This window comes from Anas platyrhynchos, chromosome 1, assembly GCF_047663525.1.
Source record: "Anas platyrhynchos isolate ZD024472 breed Pekin duck chromosome 1, IASCAAS_PekinDuck_T2T, whole genome shotgun sequence".
Taxonomy (NCBI): Eukaryota; Metazoa; Chordata; class Aves; order Anseriformes; family Anatidae; genus Anas; species Anas platyrhynchos.
In genome coordinates, this window is record NC_092587.1 from 184222988 (window position 1) to 184238667 (window position 15680).

At 39.6% G+C, this 15680-nt stretch overlaps 1 protein-coding gene across 14 annotated transcripts in view; it reads right to left on the bottom strand.

Moving 5' to 3' along the window:
* The window catches only part of FRY (FRY microtubule binding protein), a 234580-nt gene that overhangs the window by 116039 nt on the left and 102861 nt on the right, over positions 1-15680 (bottom strand). For all 14 annotated transcript variants that reach the window (XM_072032630.1, XM_072032633.1, XM_072032632.1 and 11 more), the window contains one exon: positions 2544-2597. In XM_072032630.1, coding sequence (XP_071888731.1) covers positions 2544-2597 — 54 coding nt within the window. The remainder of the gene's footprint in view (positions 1-2543; positions 2598-15680) is intronic.

Consider the following 15680-nt stretch of genomic DNA (forward strand, 5'->3'; position numbering starts at 1 on the left):
ACTAGTGACCTGTTCACTTCAGTTTCACCTATTAGTTTAATTTGATTTCAATAAAGACAATTTGTTTAAAGCCTTTAGACTTTAAACTCTGATCTGGGAAAATTAGGGTCCTTTGTCAGTGTGTCATTTTTGATGACTTCAAATTGAAAATTAAAATTATTAGACACCACTTGAAAGTTATTAGGCTTGTTGTTGGGGATTCTCCCTCTTTTCCTCCTCCATTTCTGCATTAGAAATTGCAGGAATGTCATGCATGGACTTTCCTGTGTTTGCTAGATGACTATACATGGTTCCTGGAGAAAATACCAAAACTTTCCACACTTTACCTGGAAGGCAGAAGCAAGGGATTTTCAACCTGGTCTTACTTCATTGCATAGACTTTTTAAATATTTGAGTTAATTTAAAAAATAAAACTTAAGTGGTTATTTACAGATAGACCAGAACTTCATTTTTACTACCAGCAAAAATCCGTCTGTTTTGTGACAATTTTATAATGCTGACGTCATATGCAAAACAGCTTTATAATACTGAGATGTATTGACCTAATAAACTGAGTGAAATATGACAACTAAAGAAAGGCATTTTGCTCTATCTTAATGTCTCCAGCTGAGCTCTATCAAACCTATGACTTACAAATTTTTGAATGAATATGAGAGTAGAGTTAACCCAAACTAAAATGTTTTTGACGAGTTTGGCCCATGTTCTTGGAAATGGAGTCATTGGACTGAAACATTTCAGGTTCCATCTTCCACTCAATGGGCATACATCAGTCCCAGGAGCACTCAGACAACTGAAAATGATTGTGTTGTTCAAGAAGAAAACATGTGAAACCTGAAAATTGAAGCATTGCCAACCTCTCAGGCTGAGGCAGAGAGATAGCCTGAAAATGTCAATCTGGACGGTTTGTTTGGAAAATTTCAAGGAATTGAAACGAAGGTTTTCTAACAGAAAGTCTAAGGCAGTCTCAGGTCTGTAATTTTTCTACCAACTCTCTACACATAGGTTAGACTGCACATGCACAGAAAAATACACAAATGTTATATACAATAAAATCTGCCTTTACTTTTTGTCTGTATTTGTTGGTTCTCCCCCTACTCCCTGCTCCAGCATTCAAGGGAAAATGCTACAATTGGAAATACACAATTGCTTCACTCTAGGGAAGCATTCACTTTCCTAACTAATTGATCTTGAATTAATTGTTCAATTTTCTATCTATTTACCAGCAACTAGGAGAAGTGTAACTCTTCTAATTCTTCCTTGTAAAGGGCCGCAATTTGCCTAACCATGAATATTTAATCAAATCAAGGCCACCCATTATGTGTTTGTTTAACACGCTGCAGGAACAGTATCACAAGGTTTGCATATGGGTGGCTTAATTTGTTTTTCTTTCCCATTCATATGTGACACTCTTCCCACAGGAAGGGGAAAAAAAAATAAAAATATGAAATTAAGGTCATAATACCACAAAAAAAAATTCATTAGGCAGCTAGGGGTACTCACAAAGTAGCTTCCTTTAGGCTACAGTGGCTGGCTTCCCCAGGGGCTGCGGTCAGCAAAAGGAGGCAGGGAGCTCCTGTCTGCAACACAGCCGTCCTGCTCTTTGCCTCCCATTCTGAATAAACCTCTGAGCAGGCTGCCACCCCCTCACCCCCAAAATGAGCCACAGAACAACCTAGAGAATATCACTTTGTCAATCTAAAATTATGAAGTGAGCTTTTGTGGATGCCACTGGGGTCTCACAAAGCATCTCTGCTTCTGGCACAATCTATCTAATGTACCAGAAGACACAATAAATGTGGTTAAATCCATTTCAGGTTCTGAAATCCTACCCAGACCTAGCCCCTCTCCCAAAGTTAAGTTAATCGGTGTGGTACCTGCAGCTTACAGCATTAGCCACAGCTGCTTTCAGAGATATGCTGTTGATGTTTCATCTTCAGTTTCCTTCTGCCCAAATTTCTGGCATCACTGACAGTACAGTGGTGCAGGCAGCAATGGCCACAGCACAAAGGTCAGTGGTGGGAGCTGAGGCAGGAATGCTGGAGCAGCAAATAACTTTCTTTTTTATACACACCTTGTGTTTATCCCTCCTCTTTGCTGTGAGTGAGTTTTGGCAACCTTTATGCAACTTCAACGCTTCAACAACTACCTTTATCTCAAAATAGGTTACTTATGTAGGAATTTTTCTGTCTTTTTTTTTTTTTTTAAAGGCTGGGATCCACGAGCCTGTTTCAAACACCAGATATCTCAGAAAGATAGAAAGTTTGCCTCAAAACCTCCATCAGAGGAAACAGCCAGGAAATAACGCATGACTAATATGCTGTGGAAACCAAGAAGTTCTATGGCAAAAATACTCAGTTTGGAAAAAATGGAAAATACTCCTAACTTAAAACAAGAATGTTTAAGCAAAGCACTCGTTCTGCTAAAGCACACTGACAGATTTTGCTTTTGTAGTGTGCTCTGACAGTATTATAAGGACACTAGGCTGCTTTCCAAGCATTGTCATAGCCCGAGGAATGCAAACAATATCATTTCAAGTGCCTTACTTGATCAAACTGGGGGTCTTCTCCTCGTTGCAGAGATTTGGTCAGTGGCTTTTCCTAAAATAAAACATATTAAACATATTACATAAGATCAATACTATAATACAATACTATAATACATTCTACCAATTCTACTATTGTTTTTCTGTTAGATTTTTACTCATATAATTTCCCTTGTGATCTGTTTCATGCTGGAGATACTGCTTCATGTGCAAAGAAGACCTGGGCACACATTATGAACTGATACCAACAAAGCGTCTTTAGTGACTTTCAAAGAAAGGAACTAATTAGCCATTTATTACACCTGAGTGACTTGGTGACCACAAACTGACAACTATAAGTTATGTCAAAATCATAAAAGCACCCAGCATTTTCTCTAGCATGTAACCAAGGAGCTGTACAGATGAACCTTCTTGTTTCTGCTTGGCAATGCAAAGATGGTCACACTTATGCTGCACCACAGCATGTACTGAAAGAAAGGTGATTTGAGAACAATCAGATACCAGAGGGTTCATTTTAAATGAAGATAACTGTGGAAAGAGTGGCTATATTACATAAAAAAAAATAAACAAATGCCCCATAAGCATTGATTTAATTCATCTCACAATTAATCTGTTAATCAGTGACAGAAGCAGAAATGGAAGCAGATTCTCAGGATGCATTCTCAGAGTACCTGGGGAGGCCAAAGAGAACTGCACAGCTCAGAAATAGCACCCATGTGTGAGCACCCATTTACCTTTATGGCTTTTTTGCCAAGCAGGCTCCGTTACTGAGGCATGTATAAATATATAGCTTGGTACTCTGGATACATGCAACAGTATACAAAACATGAATCTCCTGAACCACGATGAAAATAAGCAATACGTGAAGGCAGATGTCAGTCTTGAAAAATACATCCACCCTTGCCCCCAGTTCTGCACTGATTGTACTGCTTCTGGCGTCTGAGATGTGCCAGCTCCTTATTCTCATTCTTCTGTAAATCATGATTTTTTTCTTCTTCTACAGCCACAAGATCTAGGCTCTCCCACCAGCTCAGCATGAGATTTTCTGTTCAGCTTTCAGCAAATTATCACACTCATCAGCATCTGTTAAGGTATTCCTCTGCAGAAGAGGACCTAGGAGTCCTGGTAGGCACTGAGTTGAATGTGAACGAGCACTGTGACCTTGCTGCTAAGAAGATTAACGATACTCTTGGCTGTTTTAGACCAGCAGGTAAAGAGAGGTGATCTTTCTGCTCTACTCAGCATTGTTGAGGCCACACCTGGAGTGCTGAGTTCAGCTCTGGGCCCTCCAGTACGAGGGAGGCCTGGGCACACTGGAGGGAGTCCAACGGAGGGCCACTAAGGTGGTGAAGGGACTGGGGCATTTCTGCTGTGAGCAGAGGCTGGGGGAGCTGGGGCTGCTCAGCCTGGAGAAGAGGAGGCTCAGGGGGATCTCATCCATGTCCCTAAATCCCTGAAGGGAGGGTGCAGAGAGGCTGGAGCCAGGCTCTGCTCAGTGGTGCCCAGTGCCAGGACAGGAGGCCATGGGCACAGCCGGGCACCCAGGAGGCTCCCTCTGAGCACCAGGCAGCACTGCTGTGCTGGGCGGGTGACGGAGCCCTGGCACAGGCTGCCCAGAGAGGCTGTGGGGTCTCCTCCTTGGGGATCCCCAAAAGCTGCCTGGACGTGGGCCTGGGCAGCCTGCTCTGGGTGTCCCTGCTTGGGCAGAAGAGGTCCCTCCCAACCAACCATTTTGTGAAATACCATCACTGCCAGGGGATGTGAGATGCAAAACAAGGAAAACTGTAAAGTTTCTCAGATAATGGAATGGAAAGACTTGAGGCAGTCCAAAAGATTTCTATTATTTAATGTTGCTCTTTGGAGAAAATGTTGTCTAGTGTAGTCTGCTGACTGATTTTGAAATTAATTATGCTGATACACTTAATGCCAGCTGGCAAGGAGGCTGGCTGCAGGGTGACTGCAGTATCCCCTGACTACCTACCAAATAGAAAAATCAACAACATTTTTTCTACTGAGTCACTGATTTATCCAGGACAGTCATCAATATCTTTCATTGTTGTCTCTAATGTATAAAGTAATTTCTTCAGGCTACATTAATGGCACAACACCTGGTAATTAGAATTCTATGATGGATTATTGGTAATGAACAGACAGGCAAATCTTGTAGCCCAGTAACAGACACATGAAACCAGTCCACTGTCCTCCCCCTCAATCAAGTAACTCAGTGCTACTCTACTGAGGTCTGTCTCATGGGTGGATAATACTTCTTTTGTCCACTGCTCACTGAAATGGAAAGTAGATCATCTGTCAAAATGATTGTTCAGATTATTTAAAAGAAAAAATGTTCTTAAGCTTTCATGGGTTCTGTACCAACCAATGTCTGGAGAATTGTTGCAGTTTAGGGAAGACTGTAACTTTTTTTTCTTCTCAATTTCTAGTTTTCTGATTGTTACAGAAGTCCTATGTTACTGCAGAGAAGTTTCCTAATGCCTGTTGCAATAGCTTCTAGACTTTGGCATCCAGAAGCTCTGTGTTACGCTGCCTGATGCTGCAATGCTTGGCTTGCAAAGCAGAATCTAAAATCCTGCAGAAACACTTTCAGTGTTTCAGGCAGAAATGAAGTGTGGGATTCCTCATTACATGCTTGTTTGTAAGGTGGCCATAGTTCAAAAATACAAAACCCGCCCTGGGAAGCTAGGTCTGGAGCTGCAATCCTGAAAATGTCCTAGTCAACTGCTGCCTGAAGCACAGGCAAATCACAGATACTTCAGTTCCCCAGGGTGGTGCCTCTCAGTTTGTGAAGAACTGTCCTTTTAAGAAAGGCAACATAACTCAGTTCTTGCTCTCCTACAGGCCACTACACCAAGGCTTCCTGAACTGTGGCACATTCACCCGAAGGAACAGCTCCCAGGCTGTGCAACAGACTTGGTAGCAGCAGAAGGCAGCCCTGGGATGGAGATGGGGCAAGGACACCCAATAGGAAGCCAAGAATGGTTCTGCTGCTCTAACTTCCCAACATCTCCGGTGTAAGGCTTTTTCTGCCCTTCATCCCATCCTGCTGTTCTTGTCCCTTCCCCTTTCTTCATGCTCTTGCCAGGCAGCTGCTGCTGCAGCTGTCTCTGCCTCTTCCTCATCCCTGCTCGGGGACCCAGCTGGCCCTGCGCTGACCACACGAAGCCGCGAGCACCACTGTCCTAGCATTCAATACCAGCAGGCAGGAAGGGTATTTCTTGCTATCTGGAACAGCCTTCCTGCTCAGCCTTACCTCAACTACGTGCAGGTGCTTCAAGTGTCCTTTGAAAACAGTTTTTTTTTTTCTATGCAGTATGCCTCTTCTTCTCATCTGCTGTAAACAACGTGTAATACCCTTACAAATCCTACCACTTCGTTTTACGCAGTGTTTTCATCATCACTTCTGTTCCAGTTACTATGTAAAATACTTTTATAATTCACGGTAGACATTTTCATTATATACCAAAGCTTCAAGGCCAGCAAAGACATGGTTAAGAAGCTTAATAAAGTGAAATTGCCTATGAGTAAACGTTTCCACAGCACTCTATTTACCCTGGAGATGCACTTACTTAAAAGTTTTTAAAAAATCCTGAAAATGTTTTCCAGCCTCAAGGCACTATTTTATTTTTATTTATTTTCTTGCCCACCCAATTCACAAATGGCAAAGAGGCCCTTTTATATGGTGAGTTGACTCTGAGTCTCAGTAGCTGTAATACATCCTACAGAAATGTCTTCCAGATCTGGGATGAATAGGTAGGCTGAATTTGGAGCCAAAGCCTACAACCACAAAATATGAATAAAGAAAGTTTTGATTAATCTGAAAGAAACTATAGCTTTCCAGGCTATAAAAAACATCAGAAAAATCAGAAGAATGGAGTTTCAATAACAACATTCCCACTTTTAATCACTAAATTAAACATCCTTATTTCTTGTTTGATGTGCTGCCTTCAATTGTACACTCTGTATTTGTTCACACTGGCAACTCCCGTGATAAGAACGGGCATCAGAGATAAGAAGCAAAGATCAGCAAAGACATTTTTTTCCTTTAATATTTGAAAACATATTTTTTCAATAAATAGTATCTGAACTTTCTGCATCAACAATGCTTGCAGAACAAAACACTCACCTAAAAACGAGGTTCTTTCTCTACCTCATTGCTACAACATTATTAGAATCTAATAAAACAGAATATGTTGAATATGCAATGGCAAATTATATTTTATTATATTTGCAGACATTAAATATAATAGTTCTTATTAATCTAAAAAGTAACATATTAGTCAACCCCCCTATTCACATAGTCACACTAAAACATTTCTCCATAGGTGTCAGCTACTTGTAATGGTTCATACATTAATGCTTTTTCAGCGATGCTACACAAATATTATTGGGTACATTTACACAGGAATAGCTTTTTCTGGGCCACCTGTCACAGAACTGAATGTTCAGGGAAACATGAAAACAAAATGATGTTGTAGTGTCTATTAACCTTTACTATGTCTCTGTGTTATAATGACATCTAATGCCACTTCAAGTTATTTCTAACCTCAGCAACCATTAGGCACATTATTCCTACTGAAGTATAACTGTGTATTGCATTACTGACTGATAAAACTCATCCATACTCCACTCTGCTGGGATGGAAGAGTTAACAAAAGGAAACTGCAGAAGATTGGACCTTTAGTTGTAAAATGGAGTAGACACAGACCACATCCCACAACTAGAGCTAGTATATATATAACATACATGTAAGCACTATCTTAAGTACCAAAGAAAAAAACAAACAACCCAAGCATAATTGTTTTCTGCTTATGATGAATGATCACAAAAGCCTTGACAGAAACTGCGCATCCTTGTCATATATTCTTTTCGGCAAGAAAGGCCGGTGGCCAGCATCTCATAGACAGAGGTCTGCTCCAAGCGGAGCCGGATCAAACACGCCAAATTTGTCATTTTGCCATTGGTTGTTTTGTACATACAAAGATCAGAAAACATATCGCTGTCAATCTCGTGCTCAGGTGGCTTGTAAACTATTCTCTGGATCACGCAGGGGGAAAATGCCATGGTGTCAGCTTGCCTCTGCAGGCTGGGCACGCAAACCATCATCCCACAGAGGAGCACCTACACTCTGGACAGAGCTGTGACAGGGCTGAGCTGACCTCCCAGCCAGCTGCCTCTAAAGGGGAGTTTTGTTTGTCTGGTCCCTGCCCGTGTTTCTGGTGGCGTGCTCCTGCCTCCTCCCTCGTCTGCTCACTGCTGAGCCTCCTCTGAGCAATGTCATGTAGATGAATGTGAGGCTTTTCCTCCTGTTTTGCCCTCTCAAAAATGCATAGAGCAGTCTACGATCCCTTTAATTAAGCTGTTGAACTGAAAATAGTTCTAAATTTCACTTGAAAGAATTTCATCTCTAATTTTACCTTTTTACTATTTGGAAAACCCTCCGGCCCTAGGAGCCTAGTTAATTTATACCTAAGCAATTAAGAGAGGCAAGCTTTTCGACTCAAAATCTGTTTACTCTGATAGTCTCCCAAATATCACCCACCTGGAGCTCCCACCAAACAGGCAATTAGTGTCCTGTGTTTTCACAAGGGTTCTCTGCACGTCAGCAGGTCATCGTGCATAAAAATACAAATTGCCAGTTCAGTGGATGACACCAGAATCTCTGATTTCCCTTGTTGCTCTGCTCAGCATTAATTACCTACCAGATACTTCTTGTAAGAGGCTGTGCCAGTGATTGTGGTACACAGACAGTGAAATAAACATTATGGGGTACTTCCTTTATCAACCTTTGAAATCCTAGGCATACACCAAAAGCAAATTCTAAACACGAACTTAATCAAAAAAGAATGGTAATACAGTCAAGAAAACACCATAACTCTGCATAAAACTGTATTATGGATGCTGAAAATGTAAAAGAAAACACTGATGAATTTTATGTAACTTTTGAAGATTAAGTACAAAAGCAATGCTAAGTATACTTGGTATTTCATATGGAGAAAAACTGTATTTCAAGCGGCTATTGCCACTAATATATGCAAAAGTATTACATATCTCCCCAAAATTTTGTTTTAGCAATGTCAGGTGAAAAACAATTATTTTTAGAAATTACACAAAAATAATGAAAGGTGCATGAAGACAGGCTCAGAATTAGTCATGAAGCCAGCCTGAGTAATTTCTTCATGCAACTGCTCTTTTCTTTGTAACAGCTCTTCTGTTTTGTTCACATGGAAAAGGCTGTGCCCACTACCTACTCACTGCTGAAGACAAAAACGTGTAAGGAAACTTCAGTCCAGTTACTAGCACTATAACTTTCCCCAAATAATATGGAACTTTAAAAAAAAAAAAAGTTTTTTTTTTTTCCCTTTCACTTATCTTGCTCAAACAACTCAAGAGCACTGACATTCTTACCTGATCAGTAAAAAATATCCCAGACATGCCCTCAACTCAGTGTTGATAATAAAGGGTCACTAATTTTAAATAGAGGTTAAGTGCTGTTACAGGTACATTCAGGTAACTGAAAAAAAAACACACTCAAAACCAAAAACCACCAACAAAACCAAACTAACCTACTGCTGCCAGCATTGGTATTTTCTCTAATATTTTTCTGTTGCTAAGTAAGATGCTTTCTTGTATGTAGGAAGGAAAAGTATCCTCTTAAAAGGTATTTTGAGCCCCAATACACTGATGACTACCAATGGACTAGTTCTGAAAGAAATAGTTTAAATGCATACCTTTTTTATTAGGAAAATTTAAAAGAGTGCAAATGATGACTTCATTGAAATTTGAGCTAACCTCTAGCACAGTCAAGAAACAAAGTTTTATTGCCTGCTTATTTTAAGAGTTTTGTGTGAAGAGGAATGCTTTTTTAAAATTGTAACTTAGCGAACCCGTGACCACATCAAAATCCTCTATCTGAACACCTGCAAGTTATAAAACCTGGGCTAATATCATAATACTTTCCCTTGTTTTTCTTTGATTTTAGTTACTCCACCTACCACAGTGATCTATACTCCTAAAACAGTTATCAGCTTAACTGATGTTTGATTGATGATTTGAATATACAAAAACCAACCAACTAAGCAAAAAACCATTTTAAGTCAGTCCTTGCTAAACTAACTAAATGATAGTCATGAAATGAGAAAGACCTGGTATAGGAAGCAGCAGTAATGAACTGTTGGGGAGCTGGAAAACACGAAGCTGTTACATCTCAAAGCCTGACTACAGCAAGACACAAATCCCTGTATGATGCATTTTCTTCAAGGTAAGCAAGATATACAGTAATTATTTCTCAAAAGCCATCAAAATAAATACAGATTTCCACCGTTCCATCAACATGAAGCCACGAAGAAGGCCTTCTGCAGACATACTCAAAAAAAAAAAAGATATTTTATAAGGCTTCAATCAAGAGTGGCTCATGAAATGAAGAATGAGACTCTGAGATCTTTTGCTTCTGAGCCCTTGGGACTGGATGCTCTGGAAATTGAACGTGGTGTTCTGGAAAATGGAAGTGATGCTCTGAAAAACCATTTGATACAGGAATTCGTAAGTAACTTATTTTTCACACACTAAGAACAACATAATACAGAGATCTGGACTTTCAGATCCACAATAAGACCTTTGCAACAAAATTTTATTCAGTGTTCTGTTTCAGCTCTTTACCAAGGTGGCTAGGCACTTTTCCTCAGCCAATATATGTATTTTTAAAAAATCAGGTGGATGAATATAATAATCACTTTTATAAAATGGAGGTTGGTTGGACAGCAGACATCTGTGACACAGAAACACTGAAAGATCCAGTGGAAAAGTAAATAGATCTAGAAGACGAAGTCACTGCAGTCAAAAGCATGTAACTTGAGCAGTACTGTTCCCTCCCTTCTATCTTTGACATTACTTCTGAGAGCTGGCTAAGAGGGTGAGAGGATGCTCTTCCCTGAGCTTGCACCCAGTCATTTGATACATCATTATTCCCTACGCAGAAAAATTAGCCCATATGTGAAGAGTTTTACCCCATCTAATTTATGACAAGCAAAGTTATTTCTACTATGCAAGAAGAACACTGTAGACAAATAGGAGAAGCTTTGTGTGTTTGTTTTTTTTTTCCCCCTATGCTGAATGGTGGATGTGCATCTTCCCTGTTGAGCTCATCACATTCTAATTAGCACACCTCTAATGTGCCGTCCTCACCTTCAGGCACATCTACTGCCAACAAGGAGAGCAAAGATACAGGGAATTGGGTGATCTCTATGTTCCAAGCAGTGGGCAAGCCTCCTTCTTATATTTGTGAGCCTTGGAAATGAAAACTGGATTGGAACTAGACCTCTCCTAGAATGTAAAACAGTAACATGCAGAATGCTGGGCTGGATGCAGACATCCAGAGTATTCTACTAACAGCTAATCCAGATAGAGCAGGTCCAGAAGGGCCACAAAAATTACAAGAGGGCTGGAGCACCACTGCTTTGAAGGAAGGTTGAGAGTGTTGTGGTTGTTCAGTCTAGAGATGAGACAGCTCTGGGCCATCTTACTGCAGCCTTTCAATGTACAAAGGTGACTTACAATAAGGAGAAAGACTTTTTACCTGTAGTGACGGGACAAGGGGCAGCAGACCAGCTACAAGGCTGTTCTGAGATGACTGTAATACACCTACCACTTTCTGGACAGTGGCAATAACCAATATCCTTAAATGATACAAAAACGTGCTTAGGGGCACGTGGCAGGTTCTCTGCTATAACTGCAAGCATCAGCCAACACGTGGTACAGTGTGTCAGCCCCAGTGACCTTGGATTGAATCTCTGTCTTCCAACATTAAATCCTCTTAGCGATTTGAACCATCACATGCACCACTGACTATCCTCCAACTATATCCGTGCACAAGCGAGGCCCAGGGACAGTGAGCATCCTGGAAAGGTCTGCAGTTGGAAAGAGATCTGAAGCCTCTAACATTATTTTGCCCTTGTGCCCAGCTGTGGAAACTCAGAGAAAACTCCTGTTGATATTGCCTGGCTCTAAAATGTACGGGTGTTTTCACGGACCTGTATATCACTGCAAATGCACATTCCAATGGCTATACAAAAATGTGTCCTTTTCCTTCCTGTTTGCTAAAATGATATGAACTTTCCTCCCAGTCTCATATGGCAGCTGGAATCTGACCCCTCTCTCCATTCTCCTGATCTCACTTGATTACTTGCTAACCCCTACATTTGTCTCTTCCTCTAATTCTTTCCCCAGCTGTCCTTCACATGCTTTGTCTCAATTCCTGTGTTTTAATTTTACAGCATGTCCTTCCAAACTACAGAGAAGATATCTCGTTTGAGGTCACTGCTTCAATCATAAAACCTTTCCAGGTCTTTCAGAGAGGTAACTGTCCTGAGGTTCAAGACCCTAGGACTACTGCTCTACACTGTTTGGTGCTGGGCTTCTGCTACAGGTCTCAGCCTGCAATATGCATCAAGATAAATAGAGGGGCATATTTTTTCCTGAGGTGATGAGTGAAAGAGTAAGAAAAAGCCCTTTACGATATTGGTTTTGTCTTTGCTATAGATGATCCCTATCTTCAGTATAATAGCTTCATTCCTCGATACTTTTCTGCTTTTACATCTTTTGGGTAAATGGGAAGAACCTGCTGGTTTCATAGATAATACCTCCTGGGTTCAGGTGCCTCTCTCTTCTGGAGAAAAGGGCAAGCTGATTTGGCTCAGCTTGCACTTCATTATCACTGGCAGAGCTTCAGTGTGTAAAGGAGAGTTTGGGAAGACCATACTGTACTTCAAAAGCCACTGAAGTTCCAAGAAAATTCAATCAGTGAAGAAGGGAAGAGGGATGATGAGACCATGGTTATGCTGAGAGGATTTCTTGAAACATAAGTTAGCTGCTGGAAAGGCTGAGTAAAGAGAAACAAACCCAAGGGGACCACCCACACAAAACAACAAACTTAGTACTTTGACATGTCTGGAAATTGAATAAAATACTGAGACCAACTGTTAGTCTAAAAAAAATGACCTGTGATACAGTCAGCCAATGACCTGCAGCTAAGAAACCCTGCTGAGCTGACAGCTGCTGGGAGCAATAGTAGATAGGGCATCCTCCTGAAGATGGTGACTGACAGACATAGATCTGCTCCATTCAACAAACGTCTTAATGAATCCACCATAACAGATCTTAGCTCTCCTTGCAATAAACGGATGCTGTATGCAGGCTATATGTTGGCTAGTTAAAGTAAGATGATGTGTAGGTGCTTTGACTTTATTATGAACTGGAGAGAGGTCAGCACAATACAATAAAATAAGGCAGAATTTCTAAAGAATTGTCTTAAGTTCTTCACAGACAATTATTGAAAGAATAGATAATTACTCTTAATGTCCTGTGCATTATTTGTCACAACTGGATCTAAAACAACGAATCCACTAATAGTTATTAAGACAAATTCTAAATAGGGAATTCAGTAGAAAAAAGAGTTATGATAAATACAGAATTATGACATTGTATTATGAACTATGAACTTGTCAGGGTTGGGGTGGACTTCCCTTGTATGTTTTACAGAATTGTGAGTACTACAAACTGTAGTGGAATAAGATAATTCAATTAATTATGAGTGACAGAATCCTAAAGTGACACACAATGACACAGAGGTGAATAGGGCTGGATGACAATAGGAATCTGTCATGTTTGTAGTACCATTTACAAGGTCCTAAGGGGGATACTTAGAAGTGCAACGAGAACAGCATTTTCAACATATACCTGCAAAAGGTTATTCATATAGAGTTGTCTTCTTTTCAATTTATCTAGGCACACGCATACTGAGTGAATGGCCAGAAGCAGTTTGCCTTGCCTCTTTTCCACAAAATTACTTGTTCATGATAGTAACTCCTGCCTATGTACTATGGATCCCATACATCTGTGTTGGCCAAACTATTCATGAGGGTTTCAAATGTAAAAAATGCGTAATGCTAATGTGTCTCATCATTAATGAGCACAAAGGAGTCATGCCTCATGTGATGCAGCTGGAATTTTACTCCATGTAAAACAGAAAATTCTACATTAGAGCTATGTGCCAAATTTGCTTGATATTATTATAGCCTACTTAAGTCTTACTAGTTATCACCATTCAGTCCTCAAAAACTTTAAAACCTTTTACTTCATTTTCTGCAAAATCAGTCCTTAGCATATTTCTTCTGCAATGCCTAGAGACAGCTAAGCCTAGATTAAAGCTAATCAGACAGCCATGACACTATACATGTTGGCTGGTCAACCTTTGCATAAAGCCAACCAATTTTTTATATCTTTCCAAAATTACGTGCATTTTTCTTACCCTTTTGAAGTCTTTCTAACCACCTGCTTGGCTGTTATCACCAGCCCTGTTTTGATATAGGTCTATATTTTAATGTCTTTGAGCTTCTAGTGAAATGGAAGTAATAAATACACTTGCATCAACCACAGTGCTGCCTTCCTTTTTTTTTTTTTCCAAAGGCCAGATAAACCTAGGTAATAAAAGGAGAAGGTTTTTGGCAGAATACATGCATATATTGATAGTCCTAACCCTGTAATAAATAAATTCTGTTCTTCAGTTCAGTAATCAGATAGAGAGTTCCTGAATTTAGACAAGCTCAGTAAAAGAAGATGCTTGCAGGAGAAAAGCATAATGAAAGTTTACCAACAGCTAAATTAACCATTAACCACTGTCAATGCCTGTAGCTCACTATGTTTTATCAATGCCTACAGCTGTGTGTAAGTAATGCTGAAAGCCGTATTTAAAGATTAGCCTGATCAGTATGCACAGGATGAATTATTACCCTAAGTGATAATCAACACTCCTAAAAAGGAAACTATTTTCTCTGTTGGTTTCTTTTTTTCTTACAGCATTATGATACGTAAACACATTTTATCATTGGAACCGGCAAAAATATTTCCTAGGCTTCTTTATTTTTGCTTCATTATAAGGTCACCACCGCTCGCAAAAAATCTATGGCACTAAAATATCAAATTGTGTTTGTAAATGAAGCAATGCAAAAAAGATTTATAATATAAACTGATAAAAATGTAAATGCAAATGCAGTCAGCTGTGAAAAATGGTCTACAGAAATAAGGATTAATATTTGTTATAAAAAAATATTTACAGAAAAGTATTGGGATTATTAAAGGTTATCAAGAAGACTTTCATTTCATTGCTTTGAATTCAATTGTATAAACTGGAAAATCCCTTTTAATTAATTCTGCTGTCAAATACCTTTAACTTGGACTAATGTAACTTGACAATCTGGGTATAGTAGTTTAACCATTAAAAATTAGTGACATACTTGTGAATTTAGAGTAATTACTGAAATGTTTGTTTTATTTCAGACACCCTAAAAAGGTGAAAAATTTGTCCTGAAATTTCAGATTAAATATTCTCCCAATAAAGTAAAAATTCACATCTGATAACAAAAGGTTTTGTTTCTAACTTGTTAACCTTAGATTTATGCCTAGAAAACATATTAACCGGGGAGTGCATTTTTTATGATGATTGCTGCCAGGTCCAGTTACCAAAATGTCAAATCACACTCCGCTGACAGCCAAGGCAGCAGGAGGAATAGGTGACATTGCCCTGTACCTTCCCTGCTGCTGGAATCTTGCTGTCCCAGCCGAGATTTCATGGGGCTGCAGGAAGGACTGGGTGGAGTGCCCTTCACTGCTGCCCTCGAAAATAGCAGGCATCTTTTATGCCTTGCTAGCATCTGCTACTCTTGGCAGCAAACGAATTTGATTTTCCACCATAGTTGTCAGAAAACTGTAATTTACAGTTGGGTTTTGTGTACATCACAAAAGAAAGAGATGGATATACCAAACAGGTCAAAGAAACTGAGAGAGAAAAATTCATAGAGACAACAATAATCAGAAAGGATAATTAGGCAAAACCTGTGCATGGAAACAAAAATTTAGGCAAAAAAATGTATCAGTAAGTTTTTAATTTAATCCTGTAGAAACTTCAGAACTTGAATCTGAGATAGACTTCATGATAAAAGAGAGGAAAAAGCAATTATATATACCGACCATTTTAGCTTCTCTAAAAGATATCTTAAGTATTCATCACTCATTATAAAATTAAACTGTCATACCTTGTAATGACTTAGAGAATTCAGACTAGAAATATCTC